Consider the following 21,276-nt stretch of genomic DNA (forward strand, 5'->3'; position numbering starts at 1 on the left):
GCTGGCAAAAAATGCAGCTTATAAATCTGTGACTCATTTAGGTAGACGCAAGCTCTTCGGGAAATACATTTCCAACTTAATGGCGGTATTTCAGCGATAACTGAAATAATTTTATTTCATAAAGAAATTTAGGATACTTTGATCTCAGGTCACTGCCAAAACCTAAAGTACTGCCGCTTCCGGAAATGTAAGAGCCTTTATGGGTTTTATTGCTCACCATTTCTTTCCTCCGCGCAAACGCCCCGGGAGTTGGCCGCAGCTCCTGCTCTCCTTAACCCCCAGCCTCTCAAAATTCACTCTTTGCCCAAGATTTGATCGTTGCCTTGAGCTGACCTGCAAGGGGTTGGCGGGGGTTTGGCGATGCTCTGCTCCCTTCGTCGTCTGGATGCCCGCGGTCGGGAGCTCACGCGGCTAAATTGATTTAAGAGGTGGGGAGGAAAAAAAAAAAAAGAGAGGATTAATACATAAAATAAAAAAAATATAAAAAAATAAGAAAGGATTAATGCATAAAATAGCAGCTTTTGACCCTTCCCTGCGTTTGGCTGCCGATGAATCTGTGGGGCTGACAGCTTTGCACCGTTATCCCGAGATTCATGGCCGGGGGCTCCCATGTGAAACACCCGGCCCGCTTTTCCGCGGGCGCCAGGCGCTTCCCTGGATATTTACGGCACCCGGGTGCATTTGTTTCCCCCAAGATAAATATACCATGATCGGCAACAGCTGTTTCTCATTTTTATCCTTTTTTTTTTTTTTTAAATTTGGCTATAAGTCCTATTCTCCAAACAAATCAACGCCCATAAAGCCTTAACAAACAGCTCGATTTTAGCAGGTTAGATGATATTTGGCAATGAAATTGGGCTCCGGACTGCCACCTTCTGGGAACGTATTTGGCCAAAAAGCTCGCACCCCGCAATAAATCTCTGTGCAGTAGAGGTAGGCTCACTCCTGGCCTGAACAATAGATGCCAAGCAGGGTTTTTTTTTCCCCAAAATAGCAATCTCTGATTTTTTTTTAGCTTCACACCAAGATGTCTAGACCGTCACGGTCCTGAATTCTGTTTTTCTCCAGCTGCAGCTATTTCTGGTGGGGAGATTTCCCTTTGGTGTTACCCCTTGAGGATGTGCCGGTAGCTGTGAGCCGAGCTTTGACATCGGACACTGAAGATTTTAAGCCGCGAGTTCACTTGGGCAGATTATTTTACCTCCCGCTATTTTACTCTTGGGGAAAAAAGATGAAAAGCAACATTTTAATCCCATAAATGCAATGTCCTCGCTGCAAGAGGTCTGCATCACGCGAGGACCCCAGTCTGCTTTCCCAATGCACAGGATTTTGGGTATGTTTTCTTAATGCTCAGTTCATGGTGCATCCATACTAGTGCAAAGTAAAAAAAATATAGTTAATTTAGTCATGCAAAATAATAAGAGTGGTTGACTCTCATGCCATGCAGACATCACTTGGGTTTCCAGGTGGGCTCAGCGCATTTATTCTCTTGGTGCCTGGTAGTGTCTGTAAGACTCACAGAGAAGACCAGAATATTGTGAATCTTCCCCCAAACAATAGTGGACCTCATGGAGAAGACCAGAATATTGTGAATCTTCCCCCAAACAACTGTGGACCTCACAGAGAAGACCAGAATATTCTGAATCTTCCTAAAACCCCAAATGTGTCTTGGTTTTTACTGATCTCATTGTTATCCCCCTTCCTCTGCTTTGTGTGAGAGCATGTCTTCCATGCATGTCACCATTTCATGGCAAAAGTGACGCTGATGCTATTTTTTGGTAGATCCCTTCACAATATCAGAGGACTTTATATAACTTTTTGCATTTCTTCATGGGATGGTGCCGCAGCTCTTTTCCAGATGAGAAGCCAATGGGGAACCCAGTGCAATGATGGGCATTGCAACCGGGCAAACCCTTTGAGAGATGTCATCTCTTAAAAAAATGAGTCATTGTAGGGAGAAAAGCATTTTTGGAGGCTCTTGGGAGATTTTGCCAGGTGGCTTTGTGAGTTGGCTCAATATGGAGCTCAGAGCCTCTGAGAGGACCCAGGACAAGGTTTTTTGAGGATTTAAGCAAGATTATTGGCTTTCCTTCTGAAGCAACCAGGCAGCTGCAGTCAAATAATAGGACAGGAGGCATTTTTGGGGCAAAGAGCTAATTTTTGTTTACGCTCTGCCATCAGGTCTGCCCATCCCCAAGGCATCCAGCGAAGAGCTCCTCTACAAATTTGTCCCTTCCCGGTGCCCCTCTTCTTTCTCCATCACTGTGGGACCTGAAGATACCAAAAAAGAGTCTGTTTTTCCCCCAGATAACTGTACATTTACAGAAAGCAGAGCAACTTCGAGAGGTTGAGGGTGGCATGTCTCAGACTGCCTCCCGGCTTCAAGGATGTCCATACAGGATGTGCAAAATGAGGGTTTGCTCCATGGTTCAAATCAAGCAAGGATTTGAACCCTCTTTCCTGATTTCTGTGCCATGATGTTGGTCAACGCAACATAGGAGTCAACTGGGTTGGTCAATGCAACATAGGAAGCAACTTGCTTGGTGAACTCAATGTAAGAGTCAACTGTGTTGATCAACTCAACATTGGATACTGAATGTCCCTTCTGGATTGAGCGTGCAGTGCTTGGGGATGTGACTCCATGGTGGCCAAAGGCAAAGAAACACATCATTTGTGGGGTTTTTTTAGTGTATAATTTCAGAAGATGGAAAGTTTTGCATTTATGACTTGTTTTCCTGTTTCCGAAAAGCAGGAATAACTGGAAAGGGAATGGAAATCCCCATTTAGGCACTCTAGTTTTAGGCATAAGGGGTGGGAAAAAAATGCTCTGGGGGCACCAGGGTTCACAAGAGGGAAATAGTGAGGTTCACCAATGGCAGCCATCATCTCCAAGAGCTCTGTCCTTGCCTGGCTGCTCTCCAGGGCAGATCTCCTTGCCAGCAACCCTCTTCGCTTCACCCCCGATGCATTCCTTATCCAAAATCATGAATCTCAAATAATCAAATTATGATAAGGGTCATCAAATCCTCTTTGGTTTCTTCCAGAGACTGCATGGTGGAGCACTGTGCCAGGTTGCTAGTGAGAGGAATGTCACCTCTCCTTTCTGTCCTTTTTTTTTTTTTCCTTTCTGAGGGATTTATTTTGTGGGGGGGAGATGCCCCTTAATCCAGTGACATTTCTCCCACAGGTTCTCGATGTGACTCCCACCCAGGATGCACCATGTCTCCCCGGCACCGGCTCTGACGATGATGGCCACCCAGACGGTGCCCCCTCCTCCCTACCAAGACACTCCACAGGTTAGTGTCCACCAGCACCATGGGCTCCTCCGAACCCCCTGTGACCCCCAACTCCTGCATTAATTACCCTCCCTTGCTGAATAATGACCATTACAAAGTATTGCGCCCCAAAATGTTCATTTCAGAGACTGGCAAAAATTAAAACCCTTCTTGATGCAATCTCCAGGATTGAAGGGTTTTGGGACAAACTATGGGGTTCCCCCCCCCCCTTTCTGGCTTATTTTGGGGTCATGGGATCTTCCTGGAAAGCTGACGCCGCGGTGTGTTTGCAGCGAGCAGGTTAACGAGCTGGAAAGACAAAACGTCTGGCTAAACCAGGATGGATTTAACCATAGGAATGGCCTTTTGATTTATTTTTATGATGGTTTTTGGCAACCCGTGGCCGGGGGTGGAGGGGGGAAAAGACTTCATCTATGATATTGCTCTAAGGGGGTCGAATAACTTTTCCGAGCATCGTTACAGAGTTAAATTATTATAAGAAGAGGATTTTGTCCAAGAGAAACTCTACTGGAGCACCCCAATGGGCTGGACGTGGGGGTTGCGATTGGATTTCAGAGCCCATCCCACACCTTGCAGCCCATCCTGAGATTTTTTTTGGGGGGCAAATCCACATCACATTTCCACTTTCCCAGCTGGTTTGAATGGGAACATCCGGATCGAGCCCTGAACTGTCTCTGCATTCAAAGCGGCTTTATTTATTTTTGGGTTCATATGGGAAAATTTGAGGTTTTCTCCCATTTGCTGCAAATCTTGGCTGCAAAAGCAGAAAAATCTCCCCTAGTAGGGACAAAAAAAAAAAAAATCAAGCCTGTTCTCTGCAAGCTAAAATAAATAAATTGACTTTTATGCCCCTCCCCACCCCCCCGAAGCCACCCAGGTCTCCTTTCCGCTCGTCTCCTTCGGTGGGAAAAGGTCACTTCTAGCAAACGACACCTTGGTGGGGTTTTTATGGCTCCTCCAACTTCTGTGTCATCATTTGCTCGCTTCGCCGCTCTGCTCCGAGAAGGGGGTTTTTTTCCCAATTTTTTTTTTTTTCGAAACACGCCGCCTTTCTCACTTACGCAGCAGGGAGCCGCAACGCCGTTTTACTCCTAATGGGCAATTTAAAGGACTTTTAAAATAGCCGAGATTTTCCTCCGCAGCATCCTACGGAGACATCCCCCCTACCTTCCCCATCCCTGCCCCTTCTCTGCCCCCCATTTTAATACACTGATTTTTGGGGACCCTCAGGAGCATTATTGACCAAATCTCTTTTTTTTCCCTATTTGAGAGGATTGCTCAAGCGTTTTTTTCCTTCACTTCAGTGGGTTTGGAGGAAAAGCTGCAGCCAAGAGTCGATTTTTTGGACTCCTGTGAGCTTTTCACCTGAAAATTTGGGATTTCTAGGATTTGAAAAAGCAAATTGCACAAATTTCCTCTCCCCAAAGACGAGGTAGAGATGGGGAGGGTCGGCGATAAATTAAAAAAAAAAAATCAATTATGAGAGATACAACCAGCTCCTCATCATCAAGAGGACCGTTTTGGGGAGAAAAGTGCTAAAAAAGGGGTTTGGGGGAGCTTTGCATTAATATTTTACTGCGGAGGCTATGCAAGTGATCACCCTCACTGTCAGAAATGTGCAAAAATGAAGCAGAAACGATGGGAAAAGCTGCCTTTCGGAGGAAGAAAATAATAATCACCCAGTTCTACAAAAAAGGTGTAGTACGAAGCATCATTTACACTGAGTGTGATCACACTCGCTGAGCGACTCTACCTCTAGAAAATGAAAGAATCTTCATAAAAATCCATACGTTTTCCATAGTAAATTAAAAGAAAAAGCCAAGGGAAGGTCTTCAGCCATTTCATCGTTGAAGTCAGCAAAATCAAGTTGCTTCAAAACTAAGCGTTTTCAGCACCGAAAGCGATGAAAGCAGCTTTCTCCTACAACAAAGTGCATTTTAGGTGGTTCTATCAGGGACAAAAATGGGAAATTATAAAAATACGTATATTATTTTTAATGAGAAAAATCCTTTTTAAAAAGTCACAAGTGAAAAATTGGGCAGAGATACTGATTTTTCAGTAGGACCAACTCCTGATGTCCCCAGCACGTTTTCGGGCTCAGGACCAGCGTTTTCAGCATATGCGATGGCGGTAGAGAAATTTTGCTGTGAAACACTAAGGAATAGGGTAAATATTGCTGATTTAGGAGATTTTCTTGCCCTGAAAACCTTCGCTGCGGTCGCCCCATGGAGTTGATGTATTTGGCCATAGTCTTCCAAAAAAAACCCCTAAAACAAGGGACTATATCGCATTTAAAGCTGCGGGAAGCACCTCCCATCGCCTGGTGAGCAGCCGCTAACTCCGGCAAAGGATTTTCTTCCGAAAAAAGCAAAAAACTCGCAAAAATATAATAGAAAAAAGGAATATAACTGGGATGCGACGTGCATCATCGAGCAAGTGGCACCTCAAAAATTTTTGCTTTAACCAGGAGTCTTGCAAAAAGATGGGGAATTTTTAAATATTAATTTTTCCTTTTTTTTACATTTTTTTTTACCTTTTTTTATGAATTCTTTTACCTTTTTAACATTTTTAACATATTTTAAACATTTTAAACTTATTTTTAACAGTTGTGCATTTTTTTGCTATTTTTATTTTACGTATGTCTACATAATTATTTCACATTTAAAAACTTTTTTTACTTTTCTTAACGTATTTTTTCCGTTTTTAACAGATTTTTCAACAGAATTTTAACAATTTTTAAACAGAATTCTTGTACATTTTTTATTTTCCTTTTTTTAAAACTTTTTTCCCCTCCCACAACTGTTTTTGACCATTTAAAAAATAAAAAAAATTAACCCCCACCTGCATTTTTTTTTTCCAACGCCTGCAACTTTCATACCCAAATCCAGCCTCTTTTCCCCCATATTTCCCCATTTTCCCACTGCCAATATGCTCTTGCTCCTGAGCCAGAAACCTGGTGCCTTTTTCCTCCTTTCCCATCCCCACCTGCTCCCTGTAAAGCCATTTTTGGCCCCATTTTTGCCTTCCTCCCCGCCCAGCATCCCTCGCCGGCTCCAAATACTTGTATCCAAGCATCCTCTCACCTCTTTTTCCGTCGACTTGGGATTATTTTTATTTATTTTTCATTATTTTCTTCAGTCCAAGGTGAGGTAATGGCTTTGAAACAGCCGCAAAGGAGGCTTTTTTTTTTTTTTTTTTTTTTTTTTTTTTGGGTAATAGCCCAGTTAGTTGCAGACTCGGCTGGAAACAGCCAACTTGGCAGGATTTCGGGGCTCCGGCTGCTGGAGAGGATGTGAAAAGGGTTTTGGTGTCCCCATAAATGAGTGTGACAAGGGGAAAAAAAATAAAAAAGGAAAAAGAAAAGGGGAAAAAAGTGCCATTTTTTCCCCCAGATGGTGATTTTCAAGGGAGATAATAGGGAGAAAAAGGGGGGGGAGTAGAAAGAGGATGGGGAGATATTCAGTAGGATGGCTGGATCATCCCAAAATCCACTCGCTTTTTGGTTTTAGATAGAAAATGGGGGCAAAAAAGAGAAATCCAAACTGCTGGGATAGGAATGTCAAATTTTCAGGGATTTGTTTAGCAGCGGGGAAGGGAAGAGGGATGGAAACCCAACCCGCTTCTGATTTGGGAGAGTTAGAAATTAAATAGCGCCGGGTGAGTTTACAGGTGCTGGAGCCAAACTTTGGAGTTATGAACAATAAAGGAGATTAAAAAAGAAAAAAAAAATGCCGTATATGCAGCAAAAGGTCAGGCAGGAGATATTAAAGTCAAACATTTTTAAAGCAAAAGGTGTCATGGTTTTGGCCCGGCTCGGCGTTACGCAGCTTTTAAGGGAGGTGAGAAATCTGCTTTTTTTTCATGGCAAGAAGCTAAGTATGAGAATGAGTTTGGTTGGAGAAGACTGTGGGCATACGCATGTATACACATATATATTTTTATATATATGTGCACATATATGTGTGTATATAAAAAAAAAGATTTTATTGCTATATAAATAATCACATAAATAAATATATAAGATAAATAATACATAAAATATTTTATTTCTATATAAATAAACACAGAAAGAAATGGAAGCATATTAGATGACTAAATAATATCTAAAAAGTATTTTATTTCTATATAAATACAGAAATATAGAAGTGTATTGGACAAATAAATAAATGATACATATAATATTTAGCAAGAGGCAGCGGCTCCCTTTTGCTACCCAGCTGAAGGGAGGATTCAAGATTTACCGATTAGCAATCGCTAATTATTTTACAACATTTCCATGCCAGAGCAGGTGAACCATCCACTCTGCGTTAATTTTCCAAAGAGATTTTTGAGCTAAAAACCACAGGATTTGGGGGGTTGCTGATGCGTTTGAACCCAAATCGATTAAGATTTTCTCCGAAATTTTGGGGTTTTAACTGAATCTTGTGAAGGCAAAGGGATGTGATGCACAGTACGTCGGAGCCCGGCAGCAAATAATTCAGATTTCTTTAATGCAATTGTTAATTTTAAGTGGAAATTGCCCCTAAAAAAGTGCAGTCCTGTACTTGCGGAGGCGGAAGTTTTGGAGGCGACGCTGGAAGGACGCGCAGTGATTTGCACGCGCGCTGACACAGACACACCTCACACCTTAAATACACATATTTCACTAAAATAATCACAATTTTTTAAAAAAGCAAAGAGTTAGCAGAATGGTTTATCGCACAGTGGATTCCCATTGCGTCATCGATCTGGGGCGGCATCAGGGCTAAAGATGGGTGATTTGGGCAAAAAAAAAAAAAAGGTTGGGTTGTTTGGGTGTTTTTTTGGCTGGCTTCTCACAGTGCAAAAAATGACTCATCCTTGGGCTTGGCAAGTTGGAAGAGGCTCACGTAATTTTGGAAGAAAGTTTAAAATGCCTGTGTGTCTAGACAATAATACTGGCTTTGAAAAAAAAAAAAATTGCGGTGAGCAGGAGACGAGCGTTGCAGCTGATTTAATCTAGGACTTCTGCAAAGCATCCCTTAATAAATTACCCCCCGCCTTGGCTTTGCTGGCGGTGCAATAAGGATGTCGGGATTTTTTTTTTTTCCTTTATTTTCCCCAGTTAAAAAGTGGAAAAAAATGGGAAAAACCCAACCCTGCTGTTTCGCAGGATTAGATGAAATGCAAGTATATTTTTACTCCCCCAAACCCATCCTGCTCAGAGCCCCATCATGAGGCTGCCTCTTCCTAAATTTTAAAAAAACTCAACGCAGAACGCTGCAAAACTCGGTGGAAAAGAGCAACATACCCCATTTGTGGTTTATTTTCTTCCTTTTTTTTTTGTTCCCCCCCCCTCCCAGATGACGGCCACAGCCCAGCAGCCCGCCAAGGCGCAGCCTGTGCATCTCGCCACGCCGGCGGCAGCCGCCAACGCGCCGGTACCTGCCACAGCTGGCGACCCCCAGGCGCAGCTGGAGGCCGACAAACGAGCCGTCTACAGGTGATGCGAGATGACATCAGCGCGCGTTCGTTAATTAATGTGTTATTTTCATTAACGCATTAGCTATTGCAACACGTTACTCACGCGTCCGTGCGGTGATGCGTTAATTAATGCATCGGTTAATGCATCGAGCCGTTGACGCATTTGTTATTGTGGTATGTTATTAATCCGCTGCTATTCTAATGCATTAATTAACAGGAATGGGGGGGGATTAGCAATTAGCTCCTTTTCAGCAATAATAGCTATCTATAATAACGCATGGTGGTGGAGCTCCTTCATGGACCTTATTTTGCAGCATCTCCCCCTGCAAAAAAATATTCGCCTCCCCGAAAACCCAAATTAGCCTTTTTTTTTTGGACAAAATCATGCGATTTTGGGCCAAAAAGGCCCCCAGAAGGAGTAAAGTCATATATTAACCTGAAATCTGGAGTTCATGCATCAGGATGGGGTGTGGGCAGCAGTGGGCGCGGGATGGATGAGCCCCTCTGGTCCCTTTTTTTATCACTTTGGAGATAATAGTATATAATATTGTAGTATCTTCAGTAATGTTATTGTATAATTGTAATAAGTAACATTATAATTACGTAAACAGTATAATTATACAAGTAATATGTAATTATATGTGATATGTAATTATTTACTATATTATAATGTATACAGTAATGATGTAGCAGTAATGTATAATATTATAATATAATTAGAATTAAGGTTTAAGGCGAAGGATTAAACCCCTGTAAATGGGCCGGGCCGCGGGGGCTTGTGAACCAAAAAAATTGCAGCTCGGAAGAGAAGAAATTAAAACATTTTGACTCCAAATATTCAAATATTATGAATCAGAAAGGTCTGCAAAGGCGGATGAATAAACCCACCGGTTTCCCAGGAAAACATGAAGGATTATTCGAAGCGGGTCTCAAGGTTATTTCTAATGATGTAAATAATTTTCTCAAGGCAAAAGAGGTCATTTAAGAAAAAAACCAACACACCTTTTCTTTGCACTTCTGCGAGGATTTTTGCAGTGTTCGTGGGATACCGAAAACCAAAAAACCCTTTGGAGTTTTTACAGCTTTCATCTGAAGGTCAGAAAAAAAAGACAAAAATACATTTTTGGAGGTATTTCCCACCCAGAAAAACGGGGAAAAAAGATTCTTGGTTTGTCCCACATGTGGACTCGGTTGCCCAAACCTGGATGCTTGTTTTTGGGTACCAGCCCAGATTTATTTTTATCTATAAAAACACACCCAATGAGCTTTTTTTTTTTTGCTGCATGCGGAATCTGAATATTCACCTATACCACGTTAATATGGATTGTTTATGTCATTAGATAACAAAGGCACACAGGGGATTTTATTTTTTGCCCTCCCAGGGCTGTACCCTCCACCTGAAGCGATGGATTTTTGTTAATTTTCAAGAATTGCACCAAGGCAGAAGGCATCGGCTGTAAGCGTCGGTCGATCAACCTGCAGGGAAATCGCCGGGAAAATGCAATGGGAAATATAAAAAAAATGCTGGACAAGTCACCCCACTAGGTTTTATGCTGTAGCAGGAGGTTTATCACCCATTAAAATAAAAAAGAAAAAAGGAAAAAAAAAATTACTCCTCCCCCTCCCTGCTTGGCACGGGAGCATCTTTGCCGGGACCAGTCCAGCAGCATCACTTCTTGGCTGCAATTTTTTCCCAGCTGAAGTATTTTAATTCACTTTATACCAGAGCAGGGCTGGGAATTCCCGACAGATTTTTGACCACTAAAGATGATGCTCCCATGGGAACCGATGCTTAAACCGCCCCAGCGCCGCAAACTGGATTTTTCCAAGTGGGAAACGGCTGGATTTCTTTGCATTAAGTTTATTGTCTTTTTTTTTGTTAATTTTTGGAGGGAAGGGGTATACTGGAGCTGGATACAAAAAAAAAAGCATGTTGTGATGTGCCCACGGTGCCGCCAGCTCGCGGGCAGAGCCCTGCTGAAGGTGCAAAATTAGGCCATTAGAGGAATTCATTTCTCTTTATTAGCCCATGTCGAATCTTTTTTATTAGTGGCTGCCAACGACCTCTCTCCTGCAGGAAAATGTCAGGCCCGGTTCAGCCCTTCTCTTTGGAGGATTCCCTGGGAAAAAAAAAAAAAAAAAAAACCCACCAAAAAAGGGGTTTTTGCAAAATCATATTCAGCAAAAGCACGTGTTTCCACCCCAAAACTCTTCCTTGTGCCATGGGAGTGATTTTCTGCCTCTGTAACATTCCTGATGGGGAAAATCCTCCTGTTTCCCCCCCAGATTTTATAGCAAGGACAAGCTCCAGCTCTCAATTTCCTTGCCACAACCTGCAAACCCCCGTGGTGGCCGTTGCCTTCTCCTGCCTGTCAGGGCCACAGGAAAGCTGGAAATGGAGAAAACTGTGTATTTTTATTTTTTTCTTTCATGCAAGAAGGAAAAAGAAGTGCAACAACAATTCAGCATACATCTGGCGGCAGAGCCCCGAATTTCACTGCTCCTCGACACTGCAGTCTGCTAGGGGCGTTGGTGCTCGCCCGTTACCCAGCCCTGGGCGTTTTGCACCTCCCACTTGGGTTGTTTTATTATTTTATTTTATTTAGTTTAGTGTAGTGTAGTGTAGTGTAGCTTAGTTTATTGCAGTTTAGTGTAGTTGAGTTTAGTGTAGTTGAGTTTAGTTATTTTATTTAATATTAGTTTGGTTTGGTGGCCCTTCCCTTCCCTTCCCTTCCCTTCCCTTCCCTTCCCTTCCCTTCCCTTCCCTTCCCTTCCCTTCCCTTCCCTTCCCTTCCCTTCCCTTCCCTTCCCTTCCCTTCCCTTCCCTTCCCTTCCCTTCCCTTCCCTTCCCTTCCCTTCCCTTCCCTTCCCTTCCCTTCCCTTCCCTTCCCTTCTTTCTCTTTTCTTTCTCTTTTCTTTCTCTTTTCTTTCTCTTTTCTTTCTCTTTTCTTTCTCTTTTTTCCTTTCTCTTTTTTCCTTTCTCTTCCTTTCTCTTCCTTTCTTCCCTCTTTCCTTCCACCTAAAGTCAAACATCCCTCCCTCACCCCCCCAGGGGTGCCGGACGTCCCTGGGGCTCAGTCCCAGCCCTGCCCCAGTTATTAACACTGCAGAGTGCAGGGTGATGCCAGCGATGACATCAATTCCTCCTTGGTAGATGCAACCCCTCAAAGCAAAGGGGCTACAGATTGCTCAGGGGCTGCAATCCCTGCGCCCCATCCCCTCCCCCCACCAAAAAAAAAAATTTAAGAAAAATCCCCATACGTGGGGTAATTCTGTGCCTTTGCTTCTAATTGACGGAGCGGCTCTGGAAATGGCAGCAGGCACCTGCCGCTGAGCCGCCGCTTCCTGAGTCCCAATAATTCAGCCCGCTGCCTGGAATTTGCCTTTCATATCCCTCGGCTAAGCCCCGCCGGGGCCACCGAAATTATGAAATTATTTCCCCCCCCGCTCCGTTCTCCGTTCCAGCCTCGGTGAATCTTGCATTAAACCGGGATCAGGGCAGATTAAACTATAATATGCTGCGGTATTAGCGGCTGCAAATGAAGACTTAGCTGAGGGGTTTAACCCCTTCGCCTGACTCCAGCTCGGAAAAGACCGGCGGGAAGTGATTCAAAATCATCTTTTGGACCATCTTTTGGAGATAAAATGGTAGAGCAAATCCCATTGCACTGGGTTAACTGGGATGCTGTGGGAAACCATCCCTGGAGCAGCATTTTGCATTTCTCCCCTCAAAATCACCATAAATAATTTTTTTTTTTTTAATTTGCACAGCTGGAGGGGCTCACCCAGGCTTGTGTTAACTCATGGTCTTCATCCCCCTGTTCTCCACATGGTTTGGTGTTGCATGTATATTTGCATTTTGTATCGCATCGATTTAGCATCATCATTAGAGCAAATTGTGGATTTGCAAGAAGAATTGCAGATCTTTGTTTTTGAAGAGTTGTCTTGTGGTAAGAAAGAAGTGGGATTTGACCCATCTTCATGGCCAGACATGGATGTGCTTGACAGAGGTGCGAAGAGACCTCTTGGTGGAGGAACAACCCATAGCAAGGTCATTCCATCGGATGCTGCGGGCATGTAGAAATACCAGCCCATCTCCATCCGGCATCTCCAACCAAGAGAGACATTTTGGGGTAAAATATTACCATTGATGAACAAGTGCTGATGTTGCACACCAAAATGCAAAGACACCAGGACAGCAGGTGGCTCCAAGACAACACCCAGAACCCAACCGCTTTGCCCACAGCAAAACATTTTGGACTGTGGTGCAATGATGGAAAGCACCAAGACATTGGGAGAAGTCATTGCCTGGTGGAGACCATGAATTTTGTGGTTTTTAAGCTTTTTTTGTAGTTGCAAAAGGTCTAGAGGGAGCACTTCCAGCGTTGGCTTGGGAGTGAGGTTTGTACCACCAGGCTCTTGTAAGCTGGGAGGGAATGGATGGATGGTGTGAGGTAAAAACAAACGGGACCTAAAACAGTGGGCGTTACGGGGGGTCTCCTCTGTCCTCTGCAGGCATCCGCTGTTCCCACTGCTGACTCTCCTCTTTGAGAAGTGCGAGCAGGCGACGCAGGGCTCCGAGTGCATCACTTCAGCCAGCTTCGACGTCGACATCGAGAACTTTGTCCACCAGCAGGAGCAGGAGCACAAGCCCTTCTTCAGTGATGACCCTGAGCTGGACAACTTGGTAGAGGCAGCTGGGGCTTAACAGATGGTTTTGGGGGGGGTAGGGGGTGAGGAACAAATTATGGAGATCTATCACCTTGGGCAACATCTTGGGGCTCCATTTGTAGTGTTGGCCATCTTGGCAATGTTCTCTGTAGACCTTGTGAGACCTTCTCTAGGACCTTCTCTGAGACCTTTTCCATAAGATCCCCTGTGAGAACAAATCCCTGCCCAATTTTTGGCTAGTTTTCCCACACAAACACCATGGGGTCAACGTGGTTGCTGGAAACAGTCAAGATCAATGGCTGGTTTGTGCCCCAAAACTTAAAATCTCTGCAGGAAATACTGCTCTTCAGTGCAACATGTAGTGTCTGCCTTCTTGCCTGACACCATCTTGTTTCAAGTGTGATGGCCAGCTCTTGTCCTAGAAACAAGATAAAATAAGAACTTTTTCCAAAAATGTGATGTATATCAGTGGTTTGGGACGCTTTGGACCATTTTTGGTGACTTCCCTGTCATAGCAACCCAAATTTCCTACTGTACCCATTGCTGCTGGAAGACACCTCAGAAGACTGCTTGGGATGGAGCCTTTCTCTTGCAGGGACCTCAGGAAACATCCCCAAATCCCATTATTTTGTCCAGGAAGCCTCCACATGTGGCCTCCATGGCAAGCGTGTGGGTGGACCCATCCATGGCACCATCCTGATGCAGATTTTTAAGGTCAAAAGAGGCAATTTCACCCACTTCTGATGATGCGAAGAGCAAACCACCTTCCTCGAGGGATGGCGTACCCCCTGGGATGTGTCGCAGAGGGATTTCCATCCCAGAAAAGAAGCAAAATCAGGCAATTCACAGGCAGATTTTTCCAAGTATTACAGATATCAAGACGGTGACTTTGTCCGATGACCTGTCATGACGGGAAGAAGAACAAGCAATGCTCATTCAAGTGCAAAAACTACCACTTCCCTAAAAACGCAAGAAACACTTTCAAGATGGATTAAAATCCCGCATCTTTTGTGCCCAATTTCAGCTTGTGGAGGAGAGTTTCGCGACGTCCCTAAATCAAGATTGGCTTAGTGGTCTCTGGAAAGCCCTCCAAAAATTACAGGCTATGCAAAAGCCCTGTTTCCAGGTTATTAAGCCCATTTTGCAATGTCTTATAGCAAAGAACAGAAATTGCTTTGGGATGAGTGATCAAAAAAGCAACATTTTGGATTATTTCAGTTTTGGGACTGAATGTTGAGGTGCACCAAAAAAATCCCCATCATAGATTCACAGAATCATTGAATCATTTGTGTGTGGATGAAAAGTCTTGCAGTGCTCAAAACTCAACATTTCATCCTGTTCCTGAGCTGACACTTTTTCCCTATTTGCATTGTGATTTCTTTTTGGTTATTTTTGGGTTTTTTGGGTTTTTTTTAACACCACCGATTCCCCGGAAATCAGTGATGGCAAAGCAGGGATGAAAAGGCCAGCGGCATTAGCTATCATTAGAATAAGAGTCATGTATTCCTCACCGCCGAGATGCACATAATTAGAAATTAGAAAAAGGTCAGATCTCACCATTATCAACTCAATCAGCTGCCGAGTGCCACACAGTCAATTAATTCAGCATCTGTATTTTTTACAACCCCGCACACGTACGCCGTCGGACTGTAACTCTTTATCCGGACAGATATACGGCGCAGCGGAGCAGGGACATAAAATGAGACCCTAAGCAAATGAGCTGAGATAATTGAGAGATTTATTTTTTATACATATATGTGTCAGGTCTTCTTGCCTTTGCCCTTGAATATTGACTTTCATGGCCGTTGAGCCTTGGAAGGTTCGGAGAGCGGGGGCACGACACCTCCACCTTGCGCTTTGCCTACGCCAACTGTGGAGGAGGAAAAAAAAAAAGCCAAAAAAAGTCAGAAAAAGCCCCCAAAAAAAAGGATTTTTCCAGCCACAACCCATTGTGCATGTTGTTCATCAAGCAAAAATTCGCTTTCTCTGTTGTGGAGCCGCCACCTGAGTTTGGTCCTGGATTTTTCAGGATGTTTCCCAATCGTGGCGACTCACAGTTTGTAAAGATGACCACTAAAATTTGCAAGTTAAAAACACCCTTTGAAATGCAAAGACGCTTTGTTACATAAACCCAGATTTATTGCCCCGGAGTGAATAGCTGAAATTTTATATATTATGCAAGATTTCAAACAGTGGCTGTAAAACTTAAGGTTTCAGCTTGGTGAGAGGAATGTTTTATGTGTAAATTTTTTAACGTTTATGGGGTACGTTTTAATGAGACCCAGGCTTTGCACTGGCAACAGCTTACGGCGGAGTCGCAGCCCCATAATCTTGTTAGAATAAGTGGCCTCCGGAGAATAACCCAACACTTTTCGACATGCAGGGCTTTGGCCTGGACTTTTTTTGGGGCATGGGGAGCAATTCCCATGAAGGCAACGGTAATTTTTGTGAATTTCGGCTTCTTGGGTTTGCAGAGATATGATGGATGGGGAGGAAAAAGAATGGGCTCTGGGATGGGTTTTTGCGTGAGAATGTTGATTTTTTTTGTCTCTTTTTGGTATGTTGAGAAAGGAAACGCATTTAATGCTACCGTAGGGATCAGTTCCAGGTTAGATTTTGGGTGAAAATACTGATTTTTTGGGGATTTTTTTCCAATTCATTGAGGAAAAGAATTATTTTAACTGTGCCATTGTGTCCTTGTGCAGATGGTGAAGGCGATCCAGGTGCTGCGCATCCACCTCCTGGAGCTGGAGAAGGTCAACGAGTTGTGCAAGGACTTTTGCAACCGCTATATCACCTGCCTCAAAACCAAGATGCACAGCGACAACCTACTCAGGAATGACCTGGGGGGGCCCTACTCCCCCAACCCCTCCTCCATCAGCCTCCACCCCCAGGTAATGTCTTAAAATCACCCGTAATCACCATTGTTGCACGTTGGCCAACAGACACGTTGGGCCAATGAGGTTGGGTGGTTGCTCTACAACTCTTGCGGCCTCCTGGAAAGTGATCAAAACCCATCCCCAGTTGAGGAAAATAATTAAAAATAACCCATATCTTGCTCATATGGTGCAATAAATGATGATATGGCAATTTTTTTCTTTTTTTTTTTTTTTAAATATTTTTTTCATGGCCCTTTTCTGCATGGGTTTGGCAGAGCTGCAACCCCAAAGCTTGTATCTGCAAAACAGAGTGATGAGGACTTCTCCTAAACTCTTATGTTGCAGCAATGAAATCTGTGGGGAAGGAATTGCAGAAGCTGTGCAAGCACATGGGAAAATAGACAAGCAAGTTGCATTTTTTTTTCATGAAAAAATACTATTTGTTGGCAGGAGGGACAGAAACACCATGATTTTCTCCACTACTTCCTCTCTCCACAGTCTTGTCTTCATTTCAAGGCAGCTGAAGAGATTTTTGGGTCTCAGATAACCCTTTTTGGCTTCGCTGGTCCTTTTTTGCCCTGGAACATCTTGCAGTTCTTTCCCAGCGTGATCAACATTGCCACCTTGACTTTTTTTTTTTTTTAATAATTTGGGTTTTGGCTGTGAGAAGGAGACATTTGGTGCCTCAAAGCACAGTGGGAAAGTACAAGGGGATGTCCAAGAATTGCAGAAATTTCAACTGAAATGGCCAAATCAAGCTGCACCTTGGTGGCTTTTGGGGCAAAATAAGGGATTTTAACTTAATATTTGGAATAAAAAGTTGCCCATGGGTTGGGGTTTTCACATGCATTTGCAATCCAGGGAATAAATATCTGGTTGCATCCCAAAAAACTTCCTTGATGCAACATTGTGTGTCCCTTAGGGATTTCTGTCTCTCAGATAACTGGATTTTTTTTGGGTGGGAGATGAAATTTGGGGTTGCACAATCCCAGCAGAAGTAACTGCAGCCAACTCAAAATAAGCCAGGGCGTCCCCAGGTAGCTCTTGGAGCTATCCCCCAAAAGGAGGCAGGAGATGGGGGCTTTTTTTAGGGCTTTTCAGGGCATTTTTAGGGTGGTGGAAAGGAAAAAAAAAATGTGATTTTTAGCAGCTCGGCTCCAGGCGCTGCAGAGTTTGAAGCTCCCAACATGACACTTGCGGCCACTTTCTTCCCCCAGCGCAGGGAGGGAAAAGCCCCCCTCAAAAGTTTTATTTCTTATTTGGGTTTCCTGAAAGCACCAAACCACTTAATCATTGATCTAAAAAAACCCCATCCTCTCTCTATTTTCTAATAATCTCTAGAAATGGACTTATTATCCCTTCGCTGCTTTATGGTAGCATTCCTTATGATCAAAATTAGCAAGACACTTGCATAAAAGAGAACAATAATTGCTCAACGAGCATCTCGTTTGTAATTTATTAGTTTCTATTATTGTGCGTCGCCATGGCAACAGCTCGCATCCCGGGTGATGAGAGAGATGTTAGATATGAGCCGACGAAGCTCCCGGTCCCAGCAAATGGAGATGCACGTTTTTTATCAGTAATTTTCATGAAAATAATAAGTGAGGGAGTTAATGAGATGGAAAGCCGTCCTGTGGCTATTGTGATTTTTTTTCCTCTTTTCCTTTTTTTTTTTTTTTTAAAGTGTTGATCTAATTAGAATGCATCGGTCAGGAAAAGTAATGAGGATTTAGTGCCTCACAAAGAGGTGGGGATCGTATCAGAAAATTAGCACAAGTCTTTGGAAAATAATCAGGCCCATGGAGAGGTGCCGAGCGCCTCCCGATTCCTGCAAACCTGGAGCAGCCGCCGTTTCCCTTCCGGGCAAGACTTGAAAGTTGAGAAATTCAAGTGAGGATTTGGAGGCAGTTGCTAAATAAATAGGAACGCACCCAGGAAAGACCCAGCTGGAAGGGGAAACGTTAGCTCAAGAGCAAAGGAATTTTCAGCAGGCAATGGGAGCTGAACTATTCACAGTGATAGACCTGAAGGAGCCACCATCTCATCTGGTCATTGAATGAGGATGACGTATCAGTGATGATACAACGGCAATTTTTTTCTAGTTCTCCAATGTCAAGTGCCTGAGTGCTTCGACTCGTTGAGTATACTCGAATTTGCTTGGATAAGGCTTAAAAAAAAAAAAAAAAAGAGAGAAAAAGAGTGGAAATACTCTATATCCATCAATTGAGTTTGAAAGGCTGGGGATGATCCAGAGAGCTGAAGAATCGTGGAATCCATGTTTAAAAAATGGCAGGTGGGATGCTTTTGCTAATTATCATCCTATTAATCTTATGCTGAGGGCAGGTAAAACAGCTAAGGGACCACTAATTTAGGATTTATTTACTTTTTTAAATCTAAATAATGGATATGTGATTAATATCAATGAACAAGGTTTCTCAGAAAATAGGTTTTCTCAGGGTATGGGAGGGGCATCAATCTTTTGTGAGGAGATGCACAAGGTTGGTCATGAAAGTGAAATATTTCCATTTTTTGCAAAGTTTTTTACCATGGGACAGCCTGCTTAAAAAATTATGGATACGCAAGAATAAGGATGTCAAACAAAACTGAGAAAACAACGTCCAGTGCTGTCAAAATGTCATCACAGGGGAATCACGATTGGATTGCCCTGGTGATTCCAAAAAGGATGGCCCTTGGCTTGGTGTTATTTATGCATTCTAAGCTGAAAAACGCAAGAGTTTCTGGAAATGCAAAAATGCCTGGAGGTGATTGAAGATGAGAGAGCATCTAAAGAGGTGTTTTGACTGTTGCTGAAATCTTCTCATGTTGCCAAGTCTAGAGATGACTCCTGGTGTTGCCCAAGTTTGGGTGAAAAGTTAGATTTTTTTCCTATGTCATGAGCCTTCCCTGAACCTTCATTACCTTTTAGACATTTTTCTATTCTGTTTTATCCATCACTTTCTCATTTTGTGCTTGCTTTGTTTTCTGGAGGAGTTTTAGCCTCTTTGGCCTGCAAGTCCACCAAGCAATTCCCCTTCTTCCATTTTTCTTGGTGGTTTTTCACTTGGCTTCATTCCTCTACTTTGCGTCCTCATTGGACCCTTTTTAACTCCCTCCCTTCATTTAATGAATACTTTTTGAGATTTTCAGACAGGGGTAGGAGGGTGGAGGTACTTGTGGCATAGAAGAGGGGGAGGCCAATTTAACCCATTGCTTAAAGTTGCCTTTGACATCAAAGTGGTCCTCACTGGTCTCCAGTTGACTTTGCTCGCAAGAAAAATATCACCACAAAGCCAATCACATTGGGAACCACAGCACTGCCAGGGATGTTTAAATTGGATTAAATCTTGCATTTTTCAGCTCTCTTTTCAAGTTAGAACTGCAGCAGATTGGCAGTGTTTAAATGGGCATTTTCAGGTCAGCGTTTCTTCTTCTCGAATTCCTTCTTCATCTTGCTGGTGGTTGGAGGCTGACGGTTGGGTTGGCCTGACTTGATGCAGTACTTCTCTGTATGGATCTTAATTTATTCAAGTTTGCCCTGTGGACAAGCCTGGATTTCTCCTTTATTTAAAGCCAATTTTTTTTTTCATCTCCATCCCTCCACCCATGAAGGAGCCTTATGAATCTTCTTACATGAGTTTGAATTTGGCCAACTCTTGGCAAACTCGTAGGTTTCTTTTTTCTCCAACTAACCACAATTTTCCCCAGCTTTACTCGAGCACAAATAAATTTCACAAAGTTAGGATGAGACAGAAATGTTTATGCATCTGCGCCACCCAAAAATAAATTGCTGTATCATAAAGCACAAGAGGAAGGACATCAGCTCAAGTAGTGTTGAATGTTAGCACTTACTCTTTGGCACTTGGTCTTTGACACGTGCCCTATTGTAAGAAAGGGAGGTTTGTGTGCAATGCAATATGTACCAGGTCCTTTTCTTCATTAAAGTGACTTTTAATTTTGAGAAATAGTGTTTTGCTGTAGAGCTGTGGAAGGTCAGTGCCGAGATGTGGATCTGCAGAGACACCTAGTGATACTTTTTTTTACACTCAAGTTTCAAAATTGCCGGAAACATTTCAACTACTTTGAGTCCTAAAATATAAAATGTTTTCCTCTGCAGCAAAATCGCAAGTATAATAATTTGGCTGGCATTTGCGATCCAAGGCAATTAGTATGCAAAATATATTTTTTAAATCTTCTTGGAGATATCTATATTTATTTTAAGGCAGAGCCTCCAATTCCATTGGGTACCCTTGGCTTCACAGTGCCATTGCAGAAACACCATGAATTTCTTTCATATCTTTTTGTAATAATTACCAATATTCTGCCTTTTTGGATATCGCTGAGCTGGTGTTTTGGGACAATTTTCCTCTATACCACCAAGAAAATGCAATTTTTGTCATCATAAAATGCTGTTGAAAATGGTTTTGACCACGATATCTGGAAACAGTAATTTCTTGTTCCCATTTTCCGACATCCCAAATTATTTTTTTCCCAATGCACTTCCAAAAATGGTCTTCTGGATGCCCTTCTTTCAGAGGAATCATGGAAAAACAAGGCAGGAGAGAGGAAAGCTGGAGAGCTGCAGGATGGTCCAGATCTCAGGTTGGAGGATCTCCAAGAACCGCATTTGGTTTTATATGAATATTTCCACTGTGTTTGTTAGCTGGACACTTAGCAAAAGCCAAGTTCCAAGTGCATGCAAAAACAACTGATTTTTACTTTCTGTGTGCTGAGAAATCCTGTTTTTTGAAATCAAAACCCATTTGCCCCAGAAGGCTGGAGATGGGGAAGGCATATTAAAAAAATGTACAATTATTAGGCCAGCTTAGGAAGCATGGGGTGGATGAGTGGACAGTGAGGTGGGTTGAGAACTGATGATGATGATCACGGTGGGTGGATGAGGGGAGCAGTAGATGTTGTCTATGTTGACTTCAGCAAGGCTTTTGCCACTGTCTCCCATAACATCCTCATACGCAAGCTTAGGAAGTGTG

General features: G+C 43.1%; 1 protein-coding gene across 3 annotated transcripts in view; it reads left to right on the forward strand.

The window, feature by feature from the left end:
• Positions 1-21,276, forward strand: part of PKNOX2 (PBX/knotted 1 homeobox 2) — an 88,734-nt gene that overhangs the window by 57,689 nt on the left and 9,769 nt on the right. For all 3 annotated transcript variants that reach the window (XM_054803045.1, XM_054803047.1, XM_054803048.1), the window contains exons 4-7: positions 3,188-3,296; positions 8,618-8,757; positions 13,254-13,425; positions 16,115-16,303. In XM_054803045.1, the coding sequence (XP_054659020.1) occupies positions 3,213-3,296; positions 8,618-8,757; positions 13,254-13,425; positions 16,115-16,303 (585 nt within the window). In that variant the 5' untranslated portion in view covers positions 3,188-3,212. The remainder of the gene's footprint in view (positions 1-3,187; positions 3,297-8,617; positions 8,758-13,253; positions 13,426-16,114; positions 16,304-21,276) is intronic.

Source organism: Grus americana, chromosome 24 (genome assembly GCF_028858705.1).
Source record: "Grus americana isolate bGruAme1 chromosome 24, bGruAme1.mat, whole genome shotgun sequence".
In the NCBI taxonomy this organism is placed as follows: Eukaryota; Metazoa; Chordata; class Aves; order Gruiformes; family Gruidae; genus Grus; species Grus americana.